At 40.7% G+C, this 17,462-nt stretch overlaps 1 protein-coding gene across 2 annotated transcripts in view; it reads right to left on the bottom strand.

Annotated features, from left to right (window-relative positions):
* The window catches only part of LOC121859967 (protein turtle homolog A-like), a 227,591-nt gene that overhangs the window by 162,995 nt on the left and 47,134 nt on the right, over nt 1–17,462 (bottom strand). For both annotated transcript variants that reach the window (XM_042356926.1, XM_042356937.1), the window contains exon 2: nt 2,525–3,119. In XM_042356926.1, coding sequence (XP_042212860.1) covers nt 2,525–2,672 — 148 coding nt within the window. In that variant the 5' untranslated portion in view covers nt 2,673–3,119. The remainder of the gene's footprint in view (nt 1–2,524; nt 3,120–17,462) is intronic.

Here is a 17,462-nt window from a genome sequence, read left to right as displayed (position 1 = left end):
AGTTAAATCAAGAATAATCAGAAAAATTACTGAATTCTCGATTTAAATTTTGTATTGACCTGTGCAAGGGACGTCACTCCGTTATTAATGTGTTGCGAATTGAAGATAAATTATCTTATAAACTTTTTTCTGCTTTGTAACAATAGGAACATTATTGTCACATGTTAATAAAAATGTTTCCGTAACAACTTAAAGACCAAAGTTTTGTACTTGAGCATCTTATAACAGGAGTGTGTTGCTCAGTAACAGTTCACCTGATGCGATTACATTTTATACTGTAAACCTGTAACTAAATAACGATCTGAGGTCAAGATAATATGGATAAATTTTCAGTAATATTCTGGACACAAATATTTTCCTTGGTTTAGTGATTAATAAACCATCAGTCCCAGACAAGTCCAGAAGTCATCTCATCCTGAGGACCAAGAGCGAAACTCATGATAATTATCTGGGCGTCTCCGCTTGGTGGCTCAGAGTGGACTTAAACGTGCTCAACTTAACTCAACTCAAATTAGTCTGGACTAAGTTTTGTGAACCCAAGTTTAGGCTTTGACGGCACCATTTACCAACAACTGGACCATCCTGGAGTTGTAACTTGGAGGAGAAGGTAGAGATAATTTTGTTACACCGTATATGTGATACTCTGGTCCTGTGGGAATAAATTTACCTTTTTTATACTTAAACTCATAAATGTGCGGATACATCTGGGGTTTAAAGTAAATTACTCTAAAAGTTACTCGGCAAAAGAAACTACAGTGTCACAATGTCAGAGAAACCAAAAAGGAGACCGTCTAGCAGCCTGTGAGCTGGGGCGGTCATGCACTGTGGACACGGTATCAATATTTATTAGAGAGAAACATTTTTGTGATCGACAGAGACCAGCAGCCTGAGGGCCAACCTGACATGTGAAGCGCCTGTCTTTTTTCTAATCTTTTTTTTTTTCGTGAATTGAACCAAGGGAAACGTGTTGTGTCTCTCGGCAACGTTGAGAGTTTGTAGTTGTTGTCTCTCTTGTTGGAAAAAGGTGGACACGTTTTTCGTTTTGTGGAATAGTGTGAACTGATGTGGAACGTTCTGTGTTTGATGATCTAGAATGTTCTGGAGTTATTTAGAATGGTCGGGGTCAGTAGGTTGTGACCTAGAAAACGTTTGAAATGGTTTGACTGTTTGAACGTGTTGATCAATATCGTCCTTTAGGATACCTGCCTATAAGGGAAACTTTTCAGTATTCCACCCCTTCTCTTCAGTGGGTATAACACCTACACGAGTATCCTAAACCTTGACTTCACCACCACTATACTTTGAGAGATCAGCTGCAAAGCCTGAAGACTCCTCACGTTGTTCTCTCCAAACATGAGACTAAGAAATTGTGGACGAGGCATATCAAGCTGTCATAAGAAAAAATCCTGACACTGGAGGAATTGCCGTCGTTCTCTGACATTTGTACCAGTCGTTCCCCATCGTGAATAAGACTGGAAACCTTTTATTACTTGGTGAAGAAACGTGGCAACTGATACTAGACAAATGCTCGCGTTGTCACTGGTTAATCGGAGGTATATAACTAGTGTTGGTATTTCTTTACGTGTGTGACTCTTGAAGTGTGATGAACCAGAGTTTAAACAAATCAAGCGTAAAGGAATAATAATCAGATCGATCTTCAAAATCTCTTCTCTTCCTCCTTTCTTCTCTTATCTCCTTCTTTCCCCTCTTTTCTCATTCTCCTTCCCTTTCCCTTCCCCCTCCCCCTTGTCTTTCATTCCCTCTCTTCTCTTTTCCTCTACACACCTCTCTCCATTCCCACTAACCTCCTCTCTCTCTTTCAGCTTCCCTCTCTTCTCCTCTCTCCCTCCTTAGCCCTCTTTTCTTAACTCTTTGCACGCTTCTCCCCTCTCCTTTCTCTTTTCAGCCCTTTCTCTTCCCCGTAATGGTCCACTTGGCTTCCCCTGTACATCACACCACGGTCTGGGGCTCATAAACACCAAGAAAAAAGCATTAGTCGTCTGGCAGAGTGTCACGCCATCTCTTTCCTTCCCTCTCTCTCTCTCCCACCACGACCATTATCAGCCACTGTCCAAGTCGCTGTTTGGTACAATTGTCCATATTCTAATGGTCTAACTGGTTCTCTTAACTGGTAGAAATCAATACCAGACACGGGACAACATTTCGCGTCATGAATTAATAATACAAGTCTCATGGGGGACAATGTTGGCTATGTTTATTTTTTCGCCAAAAGTTTTACAGGGGTTAAAGAGCTTTCCAAAAACGTTTAATGATCATTGTTAGACGTATATGTAATAGAAGAAAATTCATGGTGGATTTTTCTAGACTTTTGTTTCTTTATTGGAAAGCCTTAAGCCATGAAAATAGGTAATTTTAACGTAAATGTCTTTGAAGAGAATGAGCATCATATTATTATCTCTTAAAGGAGTATTTTGAGAGGAAGAGACTCTGGAGGAGTACACAATATACTGTTGATGGAAAGAGAGATAGATTATTAGAGATTACAGGATCAAGGCAGACTTACCCAACGCTTCCATCGGCAGGAGGACGAGACCGAGAATGAAGCCGACGAGAACGAAGGGCGAGAGATACGCAGCGAGACATAAGGCCCAAGGGTTGCGTCCTCGAGAGATCATCTTCTGGAGAGACTCTTGGGATCTAATACGAGACATCTCCTCTTAGGCATCTTGTATCACTCGAGACACAGAGAGACTTTGTGTTCATTTTTCCTGGTGGATATCTCTCACGTTGGCGCCGTCCCGATCATGTTCTTATCAGGTTCGCTTCATGTTCAGATCATGTTCTTATCAGGGTCACTTTACATTCAGAGCATTTTCTTAACCAGTTCACTTCACTTTAGATCACATTCTTATCAGGTTTACATCACGTTCAGATTTAAACTCTTATTCAGGTTCACTTCAAGTTCAGATCATGTTCTTATTAGTTTTACTTCACGTTTAGATTACATTCATATTAGGTTCACTTTTAAGGTCATGTTCACAAATGATTCATCTCACGTTAAAATTTTGCTGCCATTCACGGTTCTTTGAGGTTCATCTCGTGTTCATCTCGTGTTCAGTTTCACTTGGTTCCTCTCGCCGTTTCTTAACTCCACTAAACTGAAATAGAAAAAAACTTAGTGTTAAACCTTAATAGTTTCAATATCTGTAAACTTTGTATATAGTAACAATGATGATTTGACATAACACAACACAAATTAATATATTTCTTTCATATCTAAAAAAAAGTATTCGCTCTAGTTTCAGCAACACAAATCAATTTCTGTAAATATTGAGTATAGACACTAGTAAACAGACATTTTCTTGAAACATTTCTTGCCTCGAGATATTTAAATTGGCATAAACAGCGTTAAAGTTTACATCGATTCATGGAAAGTTGTGACGTGTGACAGGAATGTGAGATTAGGTAAAGTCTCCGAAGTTGTATCTAGAAATGTTATTATGTGAAAAAAAAGGTGATATATATCCTGTGTGTGTGTTTATGTATGTATGTATGTATGTATGTGTGTGGGTGGGTGTGGATGTATATGTGTGTGCGTATATGAGTGTATGTGGCATGTGAAAGAAAAATCAATTTACAAGTGGTCATGCATGAGTACCTTAAAAGTCTTACGCTAAGGTCACATTCAATTCCTTGCTTCAACAGCTTTACGTTTTGTATTATTTATCATATCTTTGGTTTCACTTAAGTCTATCGCTACCACACCTCACACCTACCACTTTCTGTCTTTTCTGTGAGACTCCAGGTAGCAGCAGTTACCTGTGCAATATATTGTATATGTAATATTTATGTTTCTCATGACAAAACGAAGGTTATTTAAGTTACAGGTGATATATAAACGTTTAAAGTAGTCAAAGTTTAACGTTATTGATACTTAACATACCACAGCTCTCTTGTACTTGCTCAAACATTACCCGCCTTCACCCGGGTTAGACACATGCTGTATAACTTTGACCGTCACAGCTTGCGTGGCCTGGTAATTTTGTTCGTATGAAATAAACGAAGTAAAACAAAATAACTTCACCTCTTCAACCTCTTTCGTCTTTCACTATTTTATATATTCTTTCTCTTGAATTTTATCATATCTCATTCCCAGTCTTTTTCTCACGTTGTCACCCCCTTCCCACCTTCCATGTGCCACAAGCAGTAAGTCGACCAGTCTCTTTAAGTTAAGACCTCAGATAATGTGGTGCAATTTAGAGCCTTTTCCACTGAAAATTCCATGTTTAAAAATAATTCGTGTAATTCCACATCTCTCTCTTTCTTTCACTCTCTCAAACACACACACACACACACACACACACACACACACACACACACCAAAATAATCCAACTCGTCTTCATAACACGGAGGTAAACGTTAGACTTAACACACCTTCAGCCATCTTCAAGTAATTCAGAAACAAACACACTCTCTTTGTTGGTCTTTCACTGTCACTTAATTACATGGAATATTTTAATTTTAATTCGGGAACTTCTCTTTAATTAATTATTCTCGCCTCGCAGTCCATTACTAATTCTGATTGGTCAATCCCTTGGTTTCAGGCTTCCGCTGTATGTAAATTCATTCAATTACTCTGAGTCCTAGGTTAGTAATCTTGGCAACATTGCTATTCATTCCGCATCTTTAAAACAGTCAAGTTGAATTTGTCATTGTGGAGGGCCAGGTTGTGTCTAATTTATGTATTATGCAGCTGACAGTCGAGGTGTTGGTACTGTGCTGGTCCTCTGTTAGTGAAACTCGTGGTGTTGGTGTGTTGTGTTGGTGAAATTCGTGGTGTTGGTGTGTTGTGTTGGTGAAACTCGTGGTGTTGGTGTGTTGTGTTGGTGAAACTCGTGGTGTTGGTGTGTTGTGTTGGTGCGCTGTGTTGGGTGTGGAAACTCGCAAAAGCGAAAAGGTGTTGGTGAAACTCGTGGTGTTGGTGTGTTGTGTTGGTGAAACCGTGGTGTTGGTGTGTTGTGTTGGTGAAACCTGTGGTGCTGTGTGTTGTGTTGGTGAAACTCGTGGTGTTGGGGAGTTGTGTTGGTGTGTTGTGTTGGTGAAACTCGGGGTGTTGGTGTGTTGTGTTGGTGCTGTGTTGGTGAAACTCGGGGTGTTGGAGTTGTGTTGGTGCTGTGTTGGTGAAACTCGGGGTGTTGGTGTTGTGTTGGTGAAACTTGAGGTGTTTGATTGTGTTGCTGCTGTGCTGGTGCTCTGTCGGCGAAACTCGTGGTCTTGGAGCTGTGATGGCGCTGTGTTGGAGTATGGTGGTGAAACTGAAGGATTTGGCTTTATGGTGGTGGTGGTGGGGTGAAAGGATGGCGTGTTGTGGTGGTGGTGGGGTGAAAGGATGGCGTGTTGTGGTGGTGGTGGTGGTGGGGTGAAAGGATGGCGTGTTGTGGTGGTGGTGGGGTGAAAGGATGGCGTGTTGTGGTGGTGGTGGTGGTGGGGTGAAAGGATGGCGTGTTGTGGTGGTGGTGGTGGGGTGGTGGGGAAAGGATGGCATGTTGTGGTGGTGGTGGGTGGTGGGGTGAAAGGATGGCGTGTTGTGGTGGTGGTGGGGTGGAAGGATGGCGTGTTGTGGTGGTGTGGTGGGGTGGAAGGATGGCGTGTTGTGGTGAGGCGGTGGTGGTGGGGTGAAAGGATGGCGTGTTGTTGTGGTGAGGGTGGGGTGGGATGGCGTGTTGTGGTGTTGGTGGTGGTGGTGGGGTGAAAGGATGGCGTGTTGTGGTGGTGGTGGTGGTGGAAGGGTGAAAGGATGGCGTGTTGTGGTGGTGGTGGTGGTGGGGGTGGATGTGGCGTGTTGTGTGGTGGTGGTGGTGGTGGGGTGGAAAGGATGTGTGGTGGTGGTGGGGTGAGGATGTGTTGTGGTGGTGGTGGTGGTGGTGGGGTGAAGGATGGCGTGTTGTGGTGGTGGTGGTGGTGGGGTGAAAGGATGGCGTATTGTGGTGGTGGTGGTGGTGGGGTGAAAGGATGTGATGTTGTGAGGTGAGGTGGTGGTGGTGAGAAAGGATGGCGTGTTGTGGTGGTGGTGGTGGTGGTGGGGTGAAAGGATGGCGTGTTGTGGTGGTGGTGGTGGTGGGGTGGAAAGGATGGCGTGTTGTGGTGGTGGTGGTGGTGGGGATTGAAAAGGATGTATTTGTGTGGTGGTGGTGGTGGGGTGAAAGGATGGCGTGTTGTGGTGGTGGTGGTGGTGGGGTGAAAGGATGGCGTGTTGTGGTGGTGGTGGTGGGGTGTTATATTTACTATTATATAATCTAGTCACCTTACCCTGTGCTGTTAAGGTTTTAACTGTTATTATTTGTTCAAGCCCATGTTATTTCTTCATTTAGTGTTGTAACAAGCATTCTGTGTTACTCTAACGACCATTTGCATCGTTAAACGACCCACCGGCAGGTCGCGTGGCGGGAACCGACCTTATTTCTAGTACTCCACCTGTAGACACAGGGCAGTACAGTCCTCCTTGTCATTCAGTTCACGTTGTTTTGAGTGACTCTCGTCACCTGTTACTTATTCTTAATTTATTTGTGTTGTTCCTGTAGCCACCAATGTGGTATATCTATGTGAGTACCTATTTATGTCTCTATTTATGTCCATCAGTATTTGCTTGGTTACATTTAAGTAATTAAGTGTTGTTTCACGTTAGTTAATTTCAGTGATAGTTTTTATATGTTTATGCAGTGTTAACGTAATCCAATGCTTTATTTTTATTCTTTTGATGTTTCGATGTTTAGTATCATTTGTGTCTTAAAAGTTTCGATGGTGAATCAATTTGTTGTGACAGCCTACGAGGCTCTTTGTTGTGTTAATATTTAATTTAATTTAATTCTTAAAGGTTTACTTTATTTATTTTTATTCTCTTTTAATTTACTTCACTCACTTTTTTGTTTGGTTACGCCTAGAACCTGGTTATTAAAGTAAATTAAGAGACGCCGTAACTATATATATATATATATATATATATATATATATATATATATATATATATATATATATATATATATATATATATATATATATATATATATATATATATATATATATGTATGTATGTATGTATGTATGTTAGGCCGCGTCATTGACACACCACGTCAGCATTATCGTCTGTACAAATAGCCTAAATTGTTATGAGTCCATCCGAAAGGCAATACCATTAAGCTGCATATTGAAATTCACATGTAGTGAAAGACTTATGAATGTATCCTCGCTGTACTATTGTAGGAAAGGTATAATTGATATATACAGCCGTTGTATGGTCTCGCCGTTTTACTGTAGAAAATGGTAACTGCAGTAGCTGTTTGTACCTATGTGTGGGATGATATGACCTTCCCATATTACCTGGATACAAATGATAGTACAGTAAATTTTGTTATCTGTCCTAATTATTACTCGATAGAATGGAGGATATTCACCAGCTTTATTATTTTCTTTGCCTTTAGTAGCTCTGATGTTCTGTGTAAGCCTTTATGATATACCCTTTACAGCTACAGTATAACTTTGATTTATGTGAAGTCCTTACAATTAATTTTCTCTCTCTCTCCCATCATCAAAAAATCGCTGTATTTCTTCCCCCCAAAGATCTGCTCATATCACACTTCTTAGGTCTTCGTTAACCCTAATTAAGTCGGTCCTCAAATCCACTTAACATCTCTTAACACACAACGCTCACCACTGCAGCTGTTTACGACGACACTCGTGAGCTCCATCACTCTCCCGGTGGACATAATTCCCTGAACCAGAGTACATCACTGGCTGAATACACGAGTGAATTAAATCTTGCTGCTATTTAGTTGCATCATCTTTAATTCTGATTATTTAAGCATCTAGGATATATAATACTACATGTCCGTCTTAACTGCTTCATCTCTCAGTCTCGTTCCTAACTTTACGGTGTGTTTAAATCTCCTGTAGTTAAATACTTCACATAAATAAAGTGGCACTCTTCCTTCCCCCAGTCCTCGCCTAGTGTGTCTCTACCCCCGTCAGTAGACCTGCCGCAGGCCACAACACACACTCCAGTCTCTCAATCCCTTCTCCTCTCCTCCTCCTCCTCTCACCAGTCCCCTTGACCTCGCTTCATTCAGTCACCACGCTCTCCCCCTCATCTTAATTGAGGGTTGACATGGTCATTATTGGCCTCTTACCTCTAGGAGTAGCGGGGGGAGAGTTGCTGGAGGTCGCCCTCACCACACAGCGTAAACAAAATTTAAAACCGCACCTCCCACGCGCCCTCCTTTTTTTACTTCCACCTCCATAATTTTGCACAAGGCGACACTCGTATATTTTTTGGGCCCTTCTGGGACACTCGGTAACAGACAGTGAAGGACCTGAGGGTCATATTAGATGTAATCCTCTCTCTTCTCAGCTACATATAATCCCAAACTAAGTCTTTGTATCTTGTTTTGATAAAATTGTTGCCGCTTCCTCACATTACAGTTGGATATGCTTTAAGTTGTAATCGTCAGTGTAAAGGTCGGGGGAATTCTCATTGAAATTTCAGGAGAGTGTGAATAATTCTTTTGGTATATGAAGGTCTTGCATATATTTCAACCTGAAAGTAAAGGTTGTGTGAATTTTTCAGTGATCATGTAAGATTCTGTGATTACGTTATCTATCTATTACCTGTTAATCCTTCAGTCTAAATTAACTCTCTCTCTCTCTCTCTCTCTCTCTCTCTCTCTCTCTCTCGCTATAGTCAAGGTGGGGGTGACCTAGTCCGTACGTGACCAGCCACTGATTTTGTTCTCCTCTATAGACCAGCTACTGTCCTGCCGCGTTGTGTCACTCAGCCACCCTGCTTGATTCATATTGTCACCACGGGTCCAATAAGGTATTCACTCCCTTCCTTTTTGTTGTAAAAATGATAAAGAAATATTACTAGATCAGGAAGTACAGTAAACAAAACGTCCTTGTCTTGTGTTGTGTTGTGGATATACGACAAGTTTCGTAGTTGTGGTGTATGCAAACATTAGCCTCGTGTTTGTGGTGCGTGATGACTGTCTCGTGTGTTAAGATTCCCCTGATACAGATATAGTCTCAGGTGTTTGTCTACATAGTATTAATCATATATATGTATCAGCGGCGGATGTGCATCATTAACGTACTGATTAACGATGGAAATTACTTGTTATTTATACACCAACAAGTTATTCAGGTGTATGATTATGCATTATTATAGTGACAGCGGGAGTTGAGAGTAACTTTGTTTATCTACTAAAAACGTCGACATTTACAAACACGCCACATTTTTCTTGGGGTTTATTAAAGGTGTTCTTACCTGTTAATTAACGTGTCCACCTAGGAGACCCACTTACATGTTGTTATTATCAGTGTATGTAGGTCAGCCTAGTATAGGTGTATCTACCTGCCTTAATTATCATCACTAGTGAATATAGGTTAATTATAACCTGTGTAATATAGTTAGTGTTATATACGTAGGTGGACCTTCCTGTGTTAATTACGAACCTACCCATCCTAACTGGTGCATGTAAGGTGTGTGTGTGTGTGTGTGTGTGTGTGTGTGTGTGTGTGTGTGTGTGTGTGTGTGTGTGTGTGTGTGTGCTGTGTGTGCATGTGTGTGTGTGTGTGTGTGTGTGTGTGTGTGTGTGTGTGTGTGGGTGTGCTTCAATGACAGGTATTGTGTGTGTGTGTGAAGTATGTGTGTGTGTAGCCAGCACATGCCCATGTGTGTGTTAATTAGTTTCTTCGACTGAGTTTACTCCCTCGTGATCAGTCCCCATGAATCCCTGGTATGTTGACACACACACGGCGGCGTCTTCCTCCCCTTCCCTCCTACTCTTCCCCTTGATCCCTACAGTCTTTCCTAGCCGATCCCTCCACATCCCTTTCCCTTATCCCTTCCCAACCTATCTTATACCTTCCCTACTTCCCTCTTTTTTCCTGACTGTTCTCCTTATTCCTTCTATATGATGTTATACGTTCTTCTCCTCTTATTTTCCTTCGCTCACCCCTTCCTTCATTCTACATTCCCATGTCTTACTCTTTTCTTCCTTAGTAACATCCTTCCCAACTCCATTTCTCCTTCTCTTTAGTTCCTCCTGCCTCCTCTCTTTCTCTCACCACACCATCTCCTCCATCCTCTTTACATCACATTAATCTCTTCCTACCCACTCCTTCCCTCCTCACTCGCCACCTCGTCCCTCCCTCAACCTTCCCTCCAATTAAGAGCCAACCTCAGTTATACCTTTGAGTGCTAATTAGGGCTACGTTCACCCCTACAGCAGGTAACGTCACCTGTACATATATAATCCCACACACCTTTACTTAAGTAACCCATATACACACAACTAATATACCTGGGTACATATGTTAATCACACATACACACCTGTACACACATGACCCACACACCTGCTGCTAATGACTCTTCGCAGATTTTTGCTCGTCACTTTGTCATACCACATATCCGTGTGTTTTGACTTTATAATTTTTCATAATTTATTTGGTATTTATCTTCGGTGATTTACTCCACTGCCTGTCAACCCCATTTGTATTTCATCATTCTTAAATTTTCTGAATATAATGATTTATTTTTATCATTATACCATATTGTTGTCACCTACGTCTTCCCTGACAGCTGTGTTACTTTGACCTTTGACCTTTTGTTCCAGTGTTGTCAGTAATGGTACAGTTAACTCTGTATCCTGTTAATTTGCATAATTGTAATGTACGTATGACCAAGAAGCATTATCTTGTAACGACGCCCACACACACACACACCCACCCACACACACACATCACACACACACACACACACACACACACACACACACACACACACACACACACCACACACACCACCACACACACACACACACACACACACACACACACACACACACACACACACACACACACACACACACACACACACACACACACACACACACACACACACACACACACACACACACACACACACACACACACACACACACCCACACACACACACACACACACACACACACACACACACACACACACACACACACACACACACACACACACACACACACACACACACACACACACACACACCACACACACACACACACACACACACACACACACACACACACACACACACACACACACCCCACACACACACACACTTATTTAAGTTATTGAAGAATCTCTCTCTCTCCCTTTATCCTTCTTTCTATATCTCTGTTTGTTAATCTGTCCATCAGTAGCTTTAACCTTGTATATTTTTCTCTTTCATGTCTCCTCTCTTTTTATCGTCTGTCTGTCTGTCCGTTTGTCTGTCTCGCTTTATTTAGACCCCTCATAGCGCCTTCTCAGAAAGATCGCTTATAAAGGTTTTACTAAAAGCTTTTCATGTTACTTATATGTCAGTATAACTAATAATTTAAGCGAGATGACCTTCAAAATATTTTACTTTAATTTTCTTGGCGAGTGAACTTAAAAGCCACGTTGGACTGTGTGTGTGTGTGTGTGTGTGTGTCTTGCTTTCTACGGATAACAATCTTACCTGTACTAACTGATCATACCACCTTAATAGTAGTCCCGACTTCGGGGAAAAAACAATTTATCTTCTGTAATAACCACAATCACCTGCTCTGAGCTCTTAAGTTCATTAATCACCTTATTAACAAGGGACATAGTTCTATAGGTAAGGTATTTTGGCATTGGATTTTAGGTTGCTTAGAGGCTAAAGTCATCTCTCTCTCTCTCTCTCTCTCTCTCTCTCTCTCTCTCTCTCTCTCTCTCTCTCTCTCTCTCTCTCTCTCTCTCTCTCTCTCCTCTCTCTCTCTCTCTCTCTCTCTCCTTTCTTTCCTTCTCTTTTTCTCCATTTATCATACATGCTGTCCAAGTTCCTCCAGGCCTCCTACACCTCCAAGCACACAGCCGTGTCCTCAAACTGAAGAAAAAAACTACAGAGGGCAGTTAGGATGAGGGTTAGACCGGAAAGAGAGGTGAGAGGTGAACAGGCGTGAGAGTGGGAGAGCTTGAGTGGGGAAAGTGAAACTTTGAAGATAGAAGGTGGGGACGATGAGAGGGGGAGAGGGGTGGGGAGGTGAGAGAGGATTGGGAAGGTAGACGAAAACAGTGGAGGGAAGGAGAAAGTGATGGATGTATGAGAACAGAATGGATGGTTAGAATGATGAAGAGCTCAGGGTATTTGTTGTTTTTCAGGAAGAGTTATAGAGATGAGAGAAATGGGGGGGGGAGGAAAGGAGTGGGCTGAGAGGTAAATGAAGATGAATGAGAAAAAAAGAAGAATGAAGGGAGGAGAGACAGGTAATAAATAAACGACAAGGGGAAAGGAAAGAAATGGGGAGAGAGGGAGGAAAAGTTAAGAGAGGAGTAACGGTGGTAATAGAGAAGGGAGAAAAGGAAGGACTGTAGAAATTAAAATGAGAAGGTTAGGTCAGCATAGAGAGAAAGATATAGACAGACCTGACAGACGGACGGATAGACAGACAGACAGACAGACAAAATACGGTCTCTTCAGAAGTTATCGTTACCTACCACTAAAGACTGTCAGTAATCTACAAAGCTCGTGTCCCTTGTCATCCCGTCACACACACACACGCACACACACACACACACACACACACACACACACACACACACACACACCCCCCCCCCTACACACACACACACACACACCGAGATAATGGAGCCAGGTTTAATAACTGTTACATTGATTTGCTCATTATGAATTAAGTCTTTCTTGGATACAATAATCGTATCAATATTCACATGTCACTGATTATTGCCTGACATCGCTACTTCGTGATGTCAACCTTGGGATGTATTCATTTTGCTTGTCTCAAATTATACCTTCCATTAAGTAACAATTTATGTATCGCAACTCGTGTTCTTTTTACCTGCACTGTGTGATAATGTACAATCAAAAGCCTTGAATATTTGACAGTATTTGGCATGTAAGTACCCGAAGATCTTAGGTATGAAAGAGAGTTTTATCTCATGTTGTGGTTTAGGCATAATATGTGATGATAAGTAGTTTTATTAGTATATCCCAATCATATATGTATAACTCAGAAGTAGATGCCAGATATTGCTTAATGTTCAAGACTTTTTTGACCCCGATTTAAACTAATTGGTATATGCTTCTCTGTGGGTCCGGTTTCCTTACTTTCCCTCTTCTGTAAGTACGGTGTAAGAGTGATCATAATTACTGTTTCGTTTTATGTTTTTTTGCTAGTTTTTGAGTTGTGTATCTTGATGTCTCTTTGTCTGTCTGTGGTGATGTATGTGCTCACTACGTTTACCTGACGTATATTAATTTTCTGACGGGATGTTCGTGTTCTCTTCTCGGCCAAGTTTCATCATTAACTTTCTTTTCATCTTTTCTTTATAATACTTTACTCTTTAAGTTAATCCATTTCTTTCCTTTCAACTTTTTCTTCTTTGTTTTTCTTATGTAGGATAATTCTGTCTATTATAAATCCAGTTGAAGTAAGAGTTATTGTTCTTCAACCACTAATAAGCACGCTTGGGATTATAGCACTTTATAAACGCCATGAAAAAAAACATTAGATTCAGTCACTATAATCCAACAGAAAAGAAAAACAATTATACTTGCATAAGTGTCCAAATGGCCAAAGCTTTATAATCGGGGTATAAAAAAGACAAATTGTTTTACCGAGTGAAAAGAAAAATGGGTTTTATGAAATCCCATTAACCTGAGCTCACGTGTTTGTGAATGGAGGCAAATAAGGTCTGAGAAAAGCCATTGTAGATGTTTAATTGTATCAAGATCTCCTGCTGATTATAATTCTGCTGATGATACTGCTTTTGTTTCTGCTGCTGTTGCTACTGCTTAATTAGTGCTATAATTACTATGAATACCAGACTCATTCTACACCTGCTATTACTTACTACTACTACTACTACTATTACAAAATCATACCAACTCAATATACTGTACCACAAACACTACTCCTGATGACACATGATAATATATGAATGAATCCGTAGATACATAACGAACCTGTTGACGGGAGCTGAGGTGGAGTATTACGAGTCACGTTTGGTCGGCCTTGATATACTTGGTTATAGTATGAGTGTTAGTAGTGGCTCACAATCCTTATAGGAACATTACGGAGCAGCTATTATAAAAAACATTACAACTCTGATTTCTGACATGAACGCTAGGTGGAATTTGCCTTCTGGGTTAAAGGTATCGAGGTTAAGTGACCCAGATAAAAAAAAAATGCACCTAATTGTTACTGTATTTTTGGTGTTTTAGTCTGATATTACAGTTTTTATTTCGAAAAAAATACAAGTAAGTTGTTTTGGTTCGAACCATTTATAAAGATAATATTTTTTATAGTTACTGATTCATTTTTAGGTCAATTCTAGAATAATTTTTTTGAGAGTAATTGTTGGTGGTGTTCATATCGCAGAAAATAAATGAAAAACGTGTTTTGTTTAGTTTTACTTTCATTGCACAGTTTTAGTGTAAAACCAATTTATATAAATGTATTATAAAAGTAAAAATAAAATCTCGGACATGACGTTATGGGAGTTAATAAAAGAGTAATAGGTAATATTTTGGTTAGAGAGTTAGTTTGTGTAACCGTGACCGAAAGACGTATGGAACGGCAAAAAATGAACTCCAGAAATATACAGGAAATATTAATGAGAGAGTTTTAACAGTGTGTTCAGTTCAGAATGAGGAACAGGTCACATAAGTTAGTAAACTTGGCCCTTGATAAAGTCATGAGGTAGATATGTGAAGAGTTACTCTGGGCCACCTGACGCACCTGAGCTCTCACTGAAAATATTTTATCTAATTAGTACCAAATGAATACTGGCATAGGAATTGTTATTTAATTAGGGTAACTGGTAATTTCTCCAGCGATTAGGGAGGAAATAACAATCATTGCAATCTGACTACTAAGGGAAGTTCAATTTAGGAATTTTCATGTGATCAGCAACGTAACATTGATTTTCCTAACATAATATCTGTTTCATCCTGTAATTACATACACAATCCCTTATTAAATCAACAAAATCCAAGGTCTCCCCTGTAACTGCTGAACTCGCAATCCCTTACTTCCTCATAGCAATCTGGGTCTTTTTCCTGTGATTAATAATGCAAATACCTTTATGTAATCGTTCCTGTAATACCTGACGCAATCTTCCCATTCAATCAGTTATTAGTATTACATAATCCCTCAATATTACATAACGAACTTTTGATAAGAAATTCAACACTAGATTAATCACTATTAACAGATAAACTTTGGTGTACGAATTACTATTTGGATTTCTGACACAAATTCACTTATTTCATGGGCTCAATCTGGGGTGTTGGTGGGGCGCTTACTGTGTGGTGTGATGAACCATTGTTAACCACAAGCATTGTCTGCCCTACACGGTCGAGGGATTGACTACCGCTGCCAGTATTAAGACTCAGAGACGGCCGACATTGTGGAGGGAGTGACGAGCTGTGTTGAGTGAAGCTTAGTTCTCCAGTGGCTTCCCTGTCAGAATGGCGAGCTGTGTTGAGTGAAGCTTAGTTCTCCAGTGGCTTCCCTGCCAGAGTGACGACCTGTGTTGTATGTTGAGTGAAGCTTAGTTCTCCAGTGGCTTCCGTGCCAGAGTGACGAGCTGTGTTGTATGTTGAGTGAAGCTTAGTTCTCCAGTGGCTTCCCTGGCAGAGTGAGGTGGTGTGTTGTGTGAAGCTTAATTATCCACTGGCTTCCATGCCAGAGTGGCGAGCTGTGTTGAGTGAAGCTTAGTTCTCCAGTGGCTTCCCTGGCACTGGCGTTGTCTCCTGAATTAAGGAACTCTCTCAAGTCCTGCCTAGGTTTTTTCTCACTGTTTGTCTCTGTATCTGGCTGTTTACGCTTTTATCTGTGTAAGACTGTCTACATTTTGTAAAGAAAGGTAAAGAGGGAAGACGAATGAATAGGAAGTGGAAGGACCAGCAAAAAGAGAGTGAATGAGAGGGGTAGAACTAAGGGAAGGGAGAAAGAGAGAGAGTGAGAGAGTGAGTGAAAGAGAGAATCAATAGCTCAAGCTGAACAACTCTATTGAGCGGAAAATAACAATCACTTTAGGAAGACTGTAGACTATAGGAGAGAGAGAGGATGACACGGGACTTTGAAGTTGATAGAGGGGAGAGAATAGGTGAGAGAGAGGGAGGGGGGGAAGAGGGGAAGTAGAGAGAGAGAGGGAGAGAGGGTGGAGTGGAAGGAGAGAATAGGCGGAGGGGGAAATAAAGAGAGATTAAAGGGAAGGGTGGAAGGAGAAACAGAAAGGGGAGGCGAAGGTGTGTGTGAGAGAGAGAGAGAGAGAGAGAGAGAGAGAGAGAGAGAGAGAGAGAGAGAGATGATAAAAAGTAGGAAGAGAGAGAATGACCCCGCCCATCAATCCCAAGGAGACACGTCATTGGCTGGCAGCTCTCCACTCGTGTTCCAACATGGAGCCTTATTAACGCAAGTACTCAATACTCCTATTTTTTAATTCACTATTTTATCTCTCACTTAAAAAAAATAATCCTGCTATTTTCAAAGGATATCATTATTTTTTGCTCCTGTCACAACTCTAGAAATAAATGGGATATATATTATATACTATATGTTAAAGTTCGTAGGTATAGGCTTGTGGATATATAGGACTCCTAATAATAGGAGTGTAGGTGTATATTATGCCATACTGTAAGGATTAGAGTTGGATTAAGGGATGAGTATATTCCAGGTTGTAATACATCTCTCTATTGATTATTTACCTATGGACTAATAATTGTTCCTTGTGTGTTTTACGTTAGTGTTATCTAATATACTATAGGACTAGCCGTGTGTCTGTCTGTCTGTCTGTCTGTCTGTGTGTGTGTCTGTTCTGGGCAGCCGAAACGGCACAATCGTTTTTCATCAAACTTGGTGGAAAAATCGCAAAAAATTCGTAGAGTGGAACAAACCTGGTCCCATGTCGATGGTTTCTTTAGGACGGCATTAATTAACAATTTTATTTACGATGGAAAACGATGCAAGTCTACGGACTTGGCGCACCCTAATTAACCATGCAAGTCTATGGACTTGGCGCACCCTCATTCGCTGTACGCTAGCCAAGCACGAGCGTTCAAACTTTCACTGGGCACGAAGGTGCCCGCGATCATTTGTATTGAATTCTATGAATACTTATGTTTCTTAGTGTTGTTTTTCTTTAATTGGAAATATTATTTATTATGGTTTTTATTTAGTAGTTTCGTCTTTATTACTCATTTATTTATACATTGAAGAATAATGTCTCCTGTTTCTTTTAATTCTTTGAGGACAATGGTTTATTCTTTTAACCCCCCTCTCTCTCTCTCTCTCATTTCCCTATTCCTTCATCTTCTCTTCTAGCAGAGTTATCTTTATCATAATTTCCCCCAATAACTTTCCTAAAAGAAATATCCCCAGAAATGCGATTTTATATATTTTTTTCCATTCTGAACCCCA

This window comes from Homarus americanus, unplaced genomic scaffold (genome assembly GCF_018991925.1).
Source record: "Homarus americanus isolate GMGI-L3 unplaced genomic scaffold, GMGI_Hamer_2.0 scaffold24758, whole genome shotgun sequence".
Taxonomy (NCBI): domain Eukaryota; kingdom Metazoa; phylum Arthropoda; class Malacostraca; order Decapoda; family Nephropidae; genus Homarus; species Homarus americanus.
The sequence above is the reverse complement of the archived record's forward strand: the minus strand, read 5'-3'. Positions and strand labels throughout refer to the sequence as shown.